At 34.7% G+C, this 13,648-nt stretch overlaps 3 protein-coding genes across 3 annotated transcripts; 1 reads left to right on the top strand and 2 right to left on the bottom strand.

Annotated features, from left to right (window-relative positions):
* The first annotated feature begins 3,371 nt into the window (after positions 1-3,371).
* LOC139885086 (oligopeptide transporter 3) lies at positions 3,372-6,575 on the top strand. The gene is made up of 6 exons (XM_071869037.1): positions 3,372-3,866; positions 4,208-4,305; positions 4,683-5,252; positions 5,336-5,591; positions 5,698-5,880; positions 5,961-6,575. The coding sequence occupies exons 1-6, from the start codon at positions 3,372-3,374 to the stop codon at positions 6,573-6,575; spliced, it is 2,217 nt and encodes a 738-aa protein (XP_071725138.1).
* A 1,243-nt stretch (positions 6,576-7,818) lies between these two features.
* On the bottom strand, positions 7,819-9,530 carry LOC139885103 (SNF1-related protein kinase regulatory subunit beta-2-like). The gene is made up of 4 exons (XM_071869053.1): positions 9,309-9,530; positions 8,494-8,672; positions 8,237-8,399; positions 7,819-8,145 (listed from the first exon to the last, which is right to left on the bottom strand). The coding sequence occupies exons 1-4, from the start codon at positions 9,528-9,530 to the stop codon at positions 7,819-7,821; spliced, it is 891 nt and encodes a 296-aa protein (XP_071725154.1).
* A 937-nt stretch (positions 9,531-10,467) lies between these two features.
* Positions 10,468-12,423, bottom strand: LOC139885085 (uncharacterized). Its single transcript, XM_071869036.1, has 2 exons — positions 12,270-12,423; positions 10,468-10,859 (listed from the first exon to the last, which is right to left on the bottom strand). The coding sequence occupies exons 1-2, from the start codon at positions 12,421-12,423 to the stop codon at positions 10,468-10,470; spliced, it is 546 nt and encodes a 181-aa protein (XP_071725137.1).
* Positions 12,424-13,648: the final 1,225 nt, after the last annotated feature.

Raw genomic sequence — 13,648 nt, 5'->3', positions numbered from 1 at the left:
ATATACACTAAAAGAAGTATACAAAATAATCAATAGATTCTTAATTAATTAAGCTATTATTATTAGCTCCGAAGTGAAAAAAGGTTTCCATCATTTAAGTTTTAAGAATGACAATGTTTCCATTTATCAACTACAAACAAACATTTAAAAATATTTAAAAAGATACTATTATAATATGAAAAAGAATTGTATATGTATTCCTAAGAAAACAGTTTTCGATTGCCTTTAAAATTCGTATGTAATCGGATTGTCATGTTCTTTCGTAGATCTTATTCGTTTTGTGTTTAGGCCAAGTTTAATTTTGTTATAAATTTTTTCAAAATACCTAATTTTTTATTAAAATGATAAAAAAAAAAAAAAATTTTAGGATGTTTAAAGCAACACGGATCAAAATACGAGATGAAATGTATACACATGATCACACAAGTACCGCCCATCATTTGAATGGTCTTAATTAGTAAGTCGTTCGAACCATTAATTATTCCAAAAGTGTGATAGCTAGGGAATTATAGGCTTATTATCTCTATCGATCGGCACGTATAAATCGTGAAAGTAAAGCTAAGTATTGGCGAATTGAAACAGCTCCAAAATGGATGCTCTAAAATAATGCATGGCACGATCGAACTGATCAATGGCTTGCGATTTTGCAACTATGTATATATGTATATATCGATCCAATATTTTCCAATGATGACTTGGGTTGACCCGTAATATAAAAGGGAAGATTGGAATCGTGTACTTCCACGCGTCCGGTGCACTTTTTTCTGATATCCAAAAGCTCCAAAGTGCGAGAGAATTAATCATGATCTTGCTTTAACCCTAAGTAGCAAGTGCATGCAAACCAGTTTAATCTGTTTCTTTGTTTATATATACTGGAGTACTTACTTGACTAGCTATCATAGTAGGTGCTATATATAGTGGAAACGGTCAACCCTAACCATGCCTTAATTTGTCGTTTGTGTATGAAAAAACAGTTTAATGTATTTTAGTAGTTCGAATATTCTGAATCTAAGAAAATCGACAAAGACTCTACGAAAATCTTAACATCTCGATTACAATTACATGTTTGGATAGGTTTTGTTTTTAGGATTTCATTCCGCATATCAAAGTTTATAATGGTATGGAGGGAGAAAGGTAAATAGTTTTCGTCATTTAATTTTAGGTTTGTTAATGAATGAGTGAGACTATTTTATTGCCTCATCCAAAAGAAAAATTTCAATATGAAAATAAAATTATATCCTCTCTAATAATGGTAAACAATGTATGGGATGACAAAAAACGGATGTCCGGATCATGAATAATGTCGATAAGAGTTTTGTAGTCTGACTCGAAAATAACAAACTGAATATCACATTCAATTGGTACTTTCATCCCCATAGACAAAGCTCTAGCTTCAGAAAGCAACACATCATTAGGTCTCGAGTAGAAAATGGATTGACAACAAACAAGATTTCCGTAACACGGATAATGATTCCTAGATCAACTTCGTGCAGATGGGTAAATATCGCGCTATCACAGTCCGGTTATTGCTCAAGCAAAATAATTACAGTACTTTCACATGTTTGCATTATTATCATGTATAAATTTAGGTCAATACTATAAAATCACTCGATCTTTTGTCCCCCGACTTGGAAAATTGATCGGTTCATATTCATGATATGATTTCCACATCGTATGGTTCACTTCTAGTTTTGCAATTTAAAGTCTTTCCACAGGCCCACCAAAGTGAAAATGACATTTCTTCTACCAATTATCCACCTTTTCATAGAGATGGAGACGTAGAGTTTTGAAAACCAAAGAAACTAGCTTATTAATGAAGTATTTGAACTATCCCATCTCTGATCTTTAGTAATTCGGTTAGTTTTTCTTCATGCGAGATTTTTTTTGAAGTTGTTATTTAATCAATTTCCCGGCATTACCGATTATCAAAATAAAAATAAAGTATTTGAGTTGTCAAAAACAAAAACCTTTACTTGAAGTTTTTTCTTCTAAAATTTCTTTAATAATCAGTATAAGATAAATTATACATACATATTAATTTTATACATAAAAATAAGAAATTGACCAAAAAAAAATTATCAAGTCAAATTTTGTAATTTACCAATTTTTAATATATAATATTATTTTTTTAAGTGTTATATTTGATATATGTTTTTTTTTAAAAAAATTGTTATATTTATATTTGACACTATCTCCATTTTAAAATAGTTGATATTTTAAATTTTGATGGCATGTATAATTAATTAAATATATGAAAAATATTTTTATAAAAAAAAAAAAGCTCAAACTTCTCCAAATTAAATAAAACAACATGTATTAAAAAATATTAGAATGGAGGGAGTACAACATAAAAAAAAGTGTTATATTAGATACAAACATCTAGAGGATGTTCCATACTGTTTTTATTAATTTAAGCACGATTTAATAAATTCCCAAGCTACTAAAAAATAATATAAGCGGGAAAAAAAGGTACTTAAACGTAATCACTTTTACGGAAAGGTAATTAGCAATGGCTAGTCGTGCGTTTCCATAATTTGGCAACAAAACATTGTTTGTGTAAAAAAAAGACACTCGTGTCCTCACAAGATTACCACGCAAGGGCGAGACGTGTCCTTACTATATTTATCAGTGACAATCCTACGTGGCAACGTCGGCCCCACGAAATCCTACATGGCAAACTTTTTGAGTTCGGACAAGGAGAAAGGCACATGGAGTGCCAGAATGGACTTAACTGAGACCAATACAGAAGTGTGTCAGAGTCCTAAAGCACGTGTGACTCACACGCGTGGAAAATAAAGACTCCAAAGTTTTGATTTCCCACTATCATTGGCAGAAAATATTCATAGAAAATCATTTTTTTTCCTTTTTTTGTTCAATAAGTAAACATTAATTGCCTCTTTAATTCAGGCCAATTTCAATTACTTCAAAAAAATAAAATTAATTACTACTCCTATGACTTAAATTGACCTTAATAACCCTCAACAAAAAATTATTCCAAGAACAGACATTTCGCCCCTGGTTTTCCTTGTGCAAGAAACTGAATTTATGTCAACTATTTGTCTCTATGTGGGACTTGAATTGAAAAGTGTGCCCAGAAAACAAGGGTATTATTGTCAAACAAATAAGTCAAAATGGAGTTAGTGTGTGACAGTATAGTAGTCAAATAATAGTATTCACGAGGGTATAATAGTCATATAATATCCATAGAATCTTATTCTATAAAAACGCCTCAAATGATTTTTTCATACTCCAGTCAAGCAAACAAAAGAGTTTTTTAAGGCTTATAACTCTGTAATTCATATACATACACACATACATTTTCTCTCTCTAAACAGAAAACAGAGAGATAGAGAGAGAGAGACTGTCCTCCGATGGTGACAGATACAGAGAAACAGAAGAACTCCGTTGTCGGAGAAGAAGAAGTGACTGAACGATGCCCGGTGGAAGAAGTTGCTTTAGTGGTGCCGGAGACTGATGACGTAACTATGCCGGTGATGACATTCCGTGCATGGTTTCTGGGTTTAACTTCTTGTACAATCTTGATCTTCCTCAACACATTCTTCACTTATCGTACACAGCCACTCACAATCTCTGCTATTCTCATGCAAATCGCTGTTTTACCCATCGGAAAATTTATGGCTAAGACTCTGCCTACTAGAGATTGCACTCTGTTTGGCAAGAGTTTTAGTTTGAATCCAGGTCCGTTTAACATCAAGGAGCACGTCATCATCACCATTTTTGCAAACTCCGGCGTTTCATACGGTGGTGGTGACGCTTACTCCATCGGTGCCATTACTGTTATGAAAGCTTATTACAAACAAAGCTTGAGTTTTGTTTGTGCCATCTTTATTGTCTTGACAACTCAGGTTAGAACCAAAATCAGTTTCTCTTTTTATTTGTCTTTTTTACATTAGTTTGTTTTGCTTTAATGGCCGCTGATGCTGATGACAAAAAAGTTTATATCTTTGTTAATAATTCAATTTTAAAAATATTTTAATAACTATTTTCTGCTTTTAATTATATGGTATAAGAAAAAAAGAAAACTTTTTTGTAATCCACAGTTGAATTATAGTTTGGTTGCAAAAAGTTCATTTTTTCCCTTCTGGGTTTTTCTTACTTGTGAGTTTTCTGTTCTACAATTGTCACACTGATACTTGATTATATCTTTATCTTTACTAATCAAGTTGTAATTTTTCTTGACATGCAGTTGATTGGCTATGGATGGGCTGGAATACTTAGGAGGTACCTTGTCGATCCTGTTCAGATGTGGTGGCCTGCAAATGTTGCCCAAGTTTCTCTTTTTAGGTATGTATTTGGTTTTTATACATTAGTTAATTAAAATGGTTGAGACAATTTGAATGTTTTCGATTAGATTTGAGTTCTCGTAAAAATTCTGATTGTAAAGTACCAATTTTTATAGATCAGAGATAAAGAATTTGCACCGAAGAGACGTGATAAAGTAGAAATTTTTCTTAGCTTAAGTGAACTGAATGTGATGCCTACTTTTGTTTCAAATCTCTAAATCCATTTTGTGCAATGTCCCTTTGAGAATCTGTGTTATGGCCTTATGGGCGATTGGCCTTATGAAAAATATTCCTTCCATGGATAAAAAATTGACTCCCATAATAAAGATAAATACTTTCTTTACTTTTTGCTTACAATTTGTTTTTGTTTTCTGGCAGGGCATTGCATGAGAAGGAGCATAAAAGTGAAGGGATGACACGGATGAAATTTTTCCTTGTGGTTTTTACAGCAAGTTTTATATATTATATATTTCCTGGTTATCTTTTCACAATCTTGACATTCTTCTCATGGGTGTGCTGGGTATGGCCTAAAAGTATCACAGCTCAGCAAATCGGTTCAGGTTACAAAGGACTTGGAGTCGGCTCATTAACCCTTGATTGGGCCGGGATTTCGGCTTATCATGGAAGTCCTCTGGTGGCTCCATTCTCTTCCATTCTCAATGTTGCTGTTGGCTTTGTCATGTTCATCTACATTATTGTCCCTATTTGTTACTGGAAGTATGACACCTTTGATGCTCGCAAGTTCCCAATATTTTCTAATAAACTTTTCACTACAAGAGGGACAGAATATGATACGACCAAAATCTTGACCAAGGACTTTGCTCTTGACATTTCTGCTTATGATAGTTATGGGAAGCTTTACCTTAGTCCCTTGTTTGCTCTCTCCATTGGTTCTGGATTTGCAAGATTTACAGCAACCCTGACTCATGTCGCTTTATTTAACGGATGGTAGACTTCTATCCAACTTCCCTTGCATTATTTTCTGACAAAATTATTCTTTTGGGATTTATTTGTTTGTTCGATTGTTTTAGGGATATCGTGCAGCAGAGCAGATCAGCCATGAAGAATGCTAAATTAGATATCCACGGAAAGTTGATGAAGAAATACAAATCAGTTCCCGAATGGTGGTTCCTTATCTTGTTAGTTGGGAGTATGGTTTTTTCCCTCATGATGTCATTTGTATGGAAAGACCAGGTACAACTATCATGGTGGGGGATGCTCCTTGCATTTCTCTTGGCTTTTGTAGTTACACTTCCCATTGGTGTTATTCAAGCCACTACCAACCAGGTATTATTAATATTGACTTCAAATATGAAGAATAATAGACTTTAATATTTAATTATAATGTTTGTATGTATGTAATCACATTGTATTGTTATGGTTTGTTTTGCAGCAACCTGGATATGACATAATAGCACAGTTTATGTTCGGGTATATTGTACCTGGAAAACCTATTGCAAACTTGCTTTTCAAGATCTATGGAAGAATCAGCACAGTCCATGCTCTCTCCTTCTTATCCGACCTTAAACTTGGCCACTACATGAAAATTCCACCTCGTTGCATGTATACTGCTCAGGTCTTTCTTTTTCAACTTAATTTTCCATTTTTTTGTTATTGGGAATATGAAGTAGAAATACTGACAATTGTTTTTTCCAGCTGGTGGGAACATTGGTTGCTGGTGTAGTGAACCTTGCTGTGGCATGGTGGATGTTGGAAAACATTGAGAACATTTGCGACATTGAAGGACTCGACCCAAACAGCCCGTGGACATGTCCTAAATACAGAGTCACTTTTGATGCTTCTGTCATATGGGGACTTGTCGGTCCCAGACGTCTTTTCGGACCCGGTGGACTTTACAGGAACTTAGTATGGCTATTCCTAATCGGCGCCGTGTTGCCGGTTCCAGTATGGATTTTGAGCAGAATGTACCCTGACAAGAAGTGGATTCCATTGATCAACATTCCCGTTATATCGTACGGTTTTGCCGGAATGCCACCTGCAACTCCCACCAACATAGCAAGCTGGATTCTGACAGGAACCATATTCAACTACTTTGTGTTCCGATCACACAAGCGCTGGTGGCAGAAGTATAACTATGTCCTTTCAGCAGCATTGGATGCTGGAACAGCTTTTATGGGTGTTTTGCTCTTCTTTGCTCTTCAAAGCAATCATGTTGACGTGAAGTGGTGGGGATCGGACGTTGATCACTGTCCTTTAGCTAAATGTCCAACTGCACCTGGTATTGTGGTCAAAGGTTGTCCTGTTTTCTAGTAGACCGGAGGAGTTGCTCAAAGAAAGAACGAAAAGTCCGCTCGGAAATTCGCAGTCTATTTATGTTAGAGACCAAATTCTGTCGTAGCTTTAAAGATGTCTTTTTTTTCTTTTTCCTTATATCTTTATTAGAATAGGAATAAGTGTTTTCTAGTTCGATGTTTAGCAGCAAGAACAACTGTTTTATGATGAATATATTGTTAATTTAATCAACTTGTTGTCATGAAATGGCAAAAAGAATGTTATTCGTTTCTTAGCTTGACAATCTTCACCTAGTTTCTTCATCAACAAGTAATAAGATTAAGGGTTTATGCCTCGCTCCAAACACTCTCGACATGTCCTGTTATTTGTAAGGATGACAATGGGGTGGTACAGATCGGAAATTTTAAAAAAAACCATTCCGTCCAGGCAAAAGATTTTCTCGAGTCGAGATCAAATTTGCATCAACTCGGTATAAAAGTGTAGTTTAGCCAATCTTTTTATGTTTGTTCTAACCTAACAATATACAACTATTTCGACACGTTTTTGTCGAGGGTTTTCCCATTGTCATGAAAAGAGGCTGAAACAACACGTAATAATGTACATAAATAAGTGCAATTTAACTACAAAAGGCCTTTCAAGGCTTCTTTAACTCAGGAGATGGTGAATGAATGCAGAGACAGAGAGTAAAGTTTTGTTATGGCGAAATGGGGTCCTTCAATGGCTGGAGTGGGTGTTAAAGCTCGATATAATCATCTGTTTGGTAGTAGTAGAAGCTTTAACTTACAATAGAAAAATAGAATAAAATAAATAAAATTGAACCTTTCACGAAGCAACTTGTTATATCTAAGCAACCTGCCACAGATGTCCTCTTCAAGATTTGACCACACAAATGATGCCCACCATTCACTCAGATGCAAACTGACCAAATGGAGAATATTAATCCATGACTAGAGCATCTGTCCCCAAGAAAGAAAAAAAACGACGACTTCTTCCGATTCTCTATCTTCTCCCTACTTTTATTGGCTTATAAAGGATAGTCACATCAAATTCTCCGCGTGACAAAAGTGATCCCAGCATTATAAGAATATGATGATAATATCTTAAGCTTTCCACTTGATGACATGACACACTCTCCTTCTTAAGCTTAAACCACTGGAATCTTGTTACTCCTCGGTGATATGATATGTACTATTACTACAGATAAGGACCTAGAGCTCTAAAGTCCAGCTAGACTTACTACTTTGACTTGTGTTATTATTTATTACCTCTGCATGGACTTGAAAAGAACAACCGTCACGTATTTAGCCCGAAATCGAGAAGTCGAACCGAGAGCCACCACAGATGGACTGCTCTTTCCCTTTTGCATGTAGAGATGATTAAGCACCACGTGTGGCGGTCTCGAGAAAGGTGGCGGAATCTCCATGTAGGAAGCAGGCACATTCAGTAGTGTCATCTGTAGATGAGGCGGAACCAGTGGCGGCTCCTTCGCAAAATCCTCGGATCCGGGTTGCAAGTTGCTGTAACTTGAATCAGGTGACTGAGGAGGCTCGAACCCAGATATGCTCTCCAAGTCTTCTGGAACATATTCCTGTCCGACAACAAGTAACACAAACTCAGTCAATATTTCCAATTGGGTAGTCACAAATTCCTGAGATGAACGAAAAGATGACAGGAATTACCTGGAGGTCTAAGATGTTGTATACATTGCCCACGTCATCTTGGGCCCAGGGAATGTCGGAGGCATACCTCCCCTGCCCATCAACAATAAACCTGTATTGGTACACACCTGATGGCAAAACTTTCATAAGAGAGAAGTCCTTCCCAGATCTCTGCAAGGGAACTCTGATCAATTGAAACAGCAGGTAATTGTGAGTATAGCTGATTAGATTTGATTAAAATCAATGTCGCACAGAAAGTGATAGGCGGTGGTGGGTACCTTGACTTCCAGTCATCCCATGATCCTTCCACAGACACTTCCTTACCACCGTAGCTCCAGGTTATCATTGTTGGAATTCCTTGCTCGTTGGATAAGTCTTCATGCCCTGAGTTTGCGTTCATCCATGAATGGCTCGGGATAATCATTTCATCTGGTTTTTGTAGGGGAAGCACTGGAACCTGGAAAGTGGGAAAATTTAGAAAGATGATTTAAATAGAATCTACAGAAATCTACTTCAGCCAGCATATGCTCACAATAAAACAACAGGGATATTCATACACTTTTATTAAATGTTATTAAAGCAGACAAACAGGAAAGTTATCAACAGGCTATGCTTAAAAGTGAACCGTAAGATCCTTGGTTCTTATCACACAGAATCCAAATTCACATTAAAGCGACCAGGGAAGTCTTCACTCACAATTAACCCTTCAAGCCACTAACACAAAGATGCCAGTGAATAGAAGTTTGCTTTCGTTCCAAATTAAGTTCTAGCAACAGGGAAAAACCACTACTATCAGTTTTCACATGAAAAAAAAAACAACAAGAAGCATCAAAGAAACCACAAAATCAAAGGCAATGTCCAATCGTAAGCATTAATCTCCAAACACGAAAAGATACCAGCGTATGATATGCGAATCAAAAGAATATACAACCAAAACAAATCAAATCTAAATTATACCATAACATTAACTAAGCACCCTCTTTATGAAACCATGTTTCCATAACAAATACTCCTATAATATTAATCAAAGATTGCATCTTTACAATTGTTATTAAATCCACACAAAAAATGAGAAATTGAGTGTGAGAATTACCTGAGGAGTGAACATCAAAGGAGAGTGGGTGGCTCTAGGGCTATGAGGAGGAGACTGACCACCGGTCATCAATTCAGGCGGCGGCGGAAGTGGTAACGGCGGAGGCATGCCACCACCAACAACTCCGTCGTCTTCCTCCTCTTGCACATAACCGCCAATCCCGTTGTTGTTGTTGCCTCCTTCTTCATCCACCCCATCTTCTCGTGCATTGACATTCCCCATTTGTAAAAATTTTCCAATCGAATGATAACAAATTGTTTATTGGGTGTTTGAGTTTATTTTTAGATCATGGCTTTCTTTCTACACTATTATAGAGAAAAAGAAACCGAAAAAACGAACCTTTACAGAAGAAGTGCATATATAATAAAAATATAATAAAAGAGAGAGCTTTGTTTGTAGATTCAAGGAGTTTGGAAGAATATAAAAGCTTTTGGATTTTTCTTTAATCGTTAATAAGGAAGAGAATTCATTAAAAGTAAATTAATTAAAATGAAAAAGTAAAAATAAAAAATCCCGATGTGTTTGGAAGACCGAATATCGGCCCATTTTTGTGAATCGTGAATGGGAATATATGATGCTATCGGGAGAGAGGTTGGGTATCAGTGGGCTCAGCAATCGAATCGTTCGGTTTGATTCAACCCGATTAATGAGCTTTTGTTTATAAACGAATCCAATAAAAATAAATTTAGATTTGTTTTCTACTCTTAATGAGCCTACAGTTCAATTAATTTTCTAAATATATTAAATAATTATTAAATGACTAAAATAACTGTTTTACTAATATTTTTTTCAGTTAACATTAAACATTAATTTATATTTTTATATAATTTTAATTTTCAAATACTAAATTATTTAACATAAAGCATTGCTAGTAGTAATATTAAATTATTAAAATACTCAGAAGTTAGTAAACTATTCGGTCCGACTCGTTAAATGTTTGCTCTAAACGAGTGGAATTTCCCCACACGATATGTATGTCCCATGATCCGAAATCCATTTCTTTCCCATTGTAATTTTACTATTTACAACATATTAAGCAGCGGAATTAATTAAAACACCGGATAACTCAATCATATGTGACTATAGAGCGCCATCCAATATGAGCTGAACATCATATTATCTCCAAAAATAAAAAGTATGTATAAATATACCACATTGATTAAATATGTTTAATTAATTTCCATTTCTTTATAATATTTTTCCTAATATTGCCGATAGTTGAAGGATTAGACGACGACGACGTTGAATGATGATGCAACTTTAGCTTTCCTGCTTTATATGTCCGAATACCATTGCCAAGTGATGCAAGTTTCAGTCCGTATACTTCTGGTTTCCTCATTCCGACGACGTTTTTAGCCGATCGTCGACGACATGGTGACGTTTTCGGTAATCGAAGAACTTTGACGGAACATATGTCTTCTAAGTTGGGAGTTGCATGAAGGTGGGAAGGAAGATCGATAAGGAAATCTCCAACCTCGTCTGTTTCAGCTTCTGAACAACTAATTGATTTGCCTTTGCCTCTACTTTGACAATGAACTCCCACCAAAGCACCTGCCAAGTTACGTGGAATACAGTCAATGATTGATTAATTACTTATTTTGGAGATTAATTAATTTGATCATGATTGTCTACCTTACAAATCTCCATGTAAGTATATATTACAAATACATAAATACAAGTATTGATAAGGGTGGTCGAAATGAATCGTGTCAGCAATTGATAATCCTGAATAAAATTCTATTTCGATCTCCAAACTAGGTAAATTGTTGGAATTATTAGAAACTCGTACATAATTCACCTATGCGAATACGTTGGAAGTGAGTTACTAAAGTGATCGATTTACGTATAGAGTAATATCCTTAATCTTCTTGCGATTAATATAGAGTATTCTCCGGCTCAAAAGTACTCTCTCCCCATTATTAATCCAAGAATATATTTCTGAGGAAATCGATATAAATTACATGAATAATGATCTGACATAGCTAGCTATCAAAGCTCGGAAGAAAAATGGACTTTTCACCCTATCTTAAAGCTAGCTAGACGTATGATCCGTGCATGCTAAATTTTTATTAGTGAACTGGCTGGTTCTGGTTAATTCGAGTCCTTTTAGGTTTAGATAGTTTTATGTCTTTTATCCTTTTAGGTTTAAGTTTCGGTTAATTCGAGTCCTTTTAGATTTAGATAGATTTATGTCTTTTAATCTTTTTAAGTTTAGGTATCATCAATTAGCTAGGTAATATTTAATTACTAGTTGTTTTACAGAATTATCTTTTGATCAAATTAATAATACAATTCTAGTTTCTCCTTAACCAGTCTCACGGCTATCTTCTTCTCCCTCCCCCTTCTGATTGAACTTCTTCCCTTCGCAATTCCTTCTTTCTCATCCCATATTCCATTCTTTTATCTTGTAAGGAGGGCTTATCTAACTATTAATTTTCTTGGTTAACAAGCATCAACGAAATATTAACCACCTCTGAAAGCAAAAGGATCCCTTATATGATCATAATTGAAGGAATGCAAATTTGATATCTTGTAAATATTTTGGCTAAAGAAAAAAATACGACTTCACAATGTAAGTGTAATGGAAGTTCTAGATCCAACATCCAGTTAAATAAGGACATGATTATATATTGTGAATGAAGTAAAAAGGAATACGCAATTCGTTCTGCGCGTTAATTGCTACAAATGAATGGCTTTATATATATGAATGAATGTAAAAAGTGCTTTTAGACGATTGTTGTGGAATAGAGGGATCGAGTAGAAAAAAGTACGGATACTCAATAATCTACATATTCATGAACTCTTAATTATTACGGATATACTTGTCTCTTTTTCTATATGTTTTCGGACGGAGATAGTAGTATAATGGAAAATGAATAGATGTAAAACTGGCGAAGCCAAGATGATCAAGAATTAATAAAGAACAATAATGGAAAATGAATAGATGTAATTCACACAAACCTTGTACGGGCAATTCATGACGAGGTTCACCTTGGTGGAGACGAGCATCACAAAGAACCGAGCCAGAGATTGTGACAGTTGAAAGCTTCTCTTCTCCATAACCAGCCATTTCCACCATATCTTCTCTGTTCGATATTAATGGATTCCGAGCCATTGACGATTCCACCAAGAAGAACAAGGTGGAGAGAATTATTAGACGGTGATAGCCACAAAAGCAGCTCATCTTCTTTGTTTTTCTTGGCTTAAAGTAAGTTATAAAATGTCTCTCTAATCTAACTTATAATCTTTATATATATATAAGCACCATATATATGTAACTTAAAAAAACTATATATATGTATAAACAAATGGGAACAATTCACGTAACTTTAAAAAATAATATAATCTATCGAACAATATATGTGACGTGTATATATAATTCGTTATTTATTAGGCTTAGCTTAGATATGACACGATCGAGGAGGACTATTGTTTTGGTCACCAAATACAACAATTTTTTTTTGATGGAACCAAATACAACAAGTGGGTATCGGACGCTTATTTTCGGTCAATTCACGCTAGTGTCAAATTCGGAGAGTTTTACCCTTTCTATAAATACGGTGTCACAACTCACAGGCTAGCCAAAGTATCATTTTAGTCCCAAACAATTTAAAAAAAATGAAATTGCCCATATCTTCATAGCATAACAAATTAACAACCCTGCTCAAGGTTCTTCCTCTCTGTCTGTCTCTGAAACTTATTCTTCTCCAACAAAATCAAATTATTTGGAGATTTAAAAGAAAGAACAAGTAAATTAAACTTATACTGGGTAAAATTAAAATAACCATGCGACATTTCTATATTACTTGAAAATTACTCAAGCTAATAGTTTTAAAATATTATGCCCAAATAGACAAATCCGTATAATTGATAACATTTTGAAAAGATTAATAGGGTAAAACTGTCTTCATAACCAAACATTTGAAATAGGTGTGAATGGACTAAAAATTAGCGGGAATTTACAGACGCCCCAAGTAGTACATAGAGTAATATTCCCTATAAATAGAAAATGTTTTCACTTTTTAGATTCATTGTAAATTTGATGTATCTAGTCATCATTATTGTCTAGATACATCAAATTTGCAATAAATTTAAAAAGTGAAAGTGTCTTCTATTTATATACGGAGGGAGTATATAATACTATTTCCGTCTCAAAATAAATGTAAATTTTTTAATGTAAATTACATATAAAAATTTTGTATCTATTTTGTGATGTAGGGAGTAATAAATTAATTAATAATACAAAATGAAAGTCAAAGTACATGAGATCCAGGAGGAGTTGATTAGAGAGAGCCCAGGTGAGTGAAATAAGTAGAAAGACGAAAGAGTGTGACGTTGAG

This window comes from Rutidosis leptorrhynchoides, unplaced genomic scaffold, assembly GCF_046630445.1.
Source record: "Rutidosis leptorrhynchoides isolate AG116_Rl617_1_P2 unplaced genomic scaffold, CSIRO_AGI_Rlap_v1 contig78, whole genome shotgun sequence".
In the NCBI taxonomy this organism is placed as follows: Eukaryota; Viridiplantae; Streptophyta; class Magnoliopsida; order Asterales; family Asteraceae; genus Rutidosis; species Rutidosis leptorrhynchoides.
This window is presented reverse-complemented; position numbering and strand designations above follow the sequence as displayed.

What these genes read in the sequence shown, in the direction of transcription:
- LOC139885103 (XM_071869053.1), bottom strand. Translation starts at nt 9,530, where the DNA reads ATGGGGAATGTCAATGCACGAGAAGATGGGGTGGATGAAGAAGGAGGC. An exon ending in CTTTGATGTTCACTCCTCAG is followed by an intron (nt 8,673 to 9,308) that starts GTAATTCTCACA and finishes CCCACTTTCCAG; the next exon opens with GTTCCAGTGCTTCCCCTACA. An exon ending in ACAACATCTTAGACCTCCAG is followed by an intron (nt 8,146 to 8,236) that starts GTAATTCCTGTC and finishes GTTGTCGGACAG; the next exon opens with GAATATGTTCCAGAAGACTT.
- LOC139885085 (XM_071869036.1), bottom strand. Translation starts at nt 12,423, where the DNA reads ATGGCTCGGAATCCATTAATATCGAACAGAGAAGATATGGTGGAAATG. An exon ending in TCATGAATTGCCCGTACAAG is followed by an intron (nt 10,860 to 12,269) that starts GTTTGTGTGAAT and finishes GTAACTTGGCAG; the next exon opens with GTGCTTTGGTGGGAGTTCAT.
- LOC139885086 (XM_071869037.1), top strand. Translation starts at nt 3,372, where the DNA reads ATGGTGACAGATACAGAGAAACAGAAGAACTCCGTTGTCGGAGAAGAA. An exon ending in TTATTGTCTTGACAACTCAG is followed by an intron (nt 3,867 to 4,207) that starts GTTAGAACCAAA and finishes CTTGACATGCAG; the next exon opens with TTGATTGGCTATGGATGGGC. An exon ending in GTTGCATGTATACTGCTCAG is followed by an intron (nt 5,881 to 5,960) that starts GTCTTTCTTTTT and finishes TGTTTTTTCCAG; the next exon opens with CTGGTGGGAACATTGGTTGC.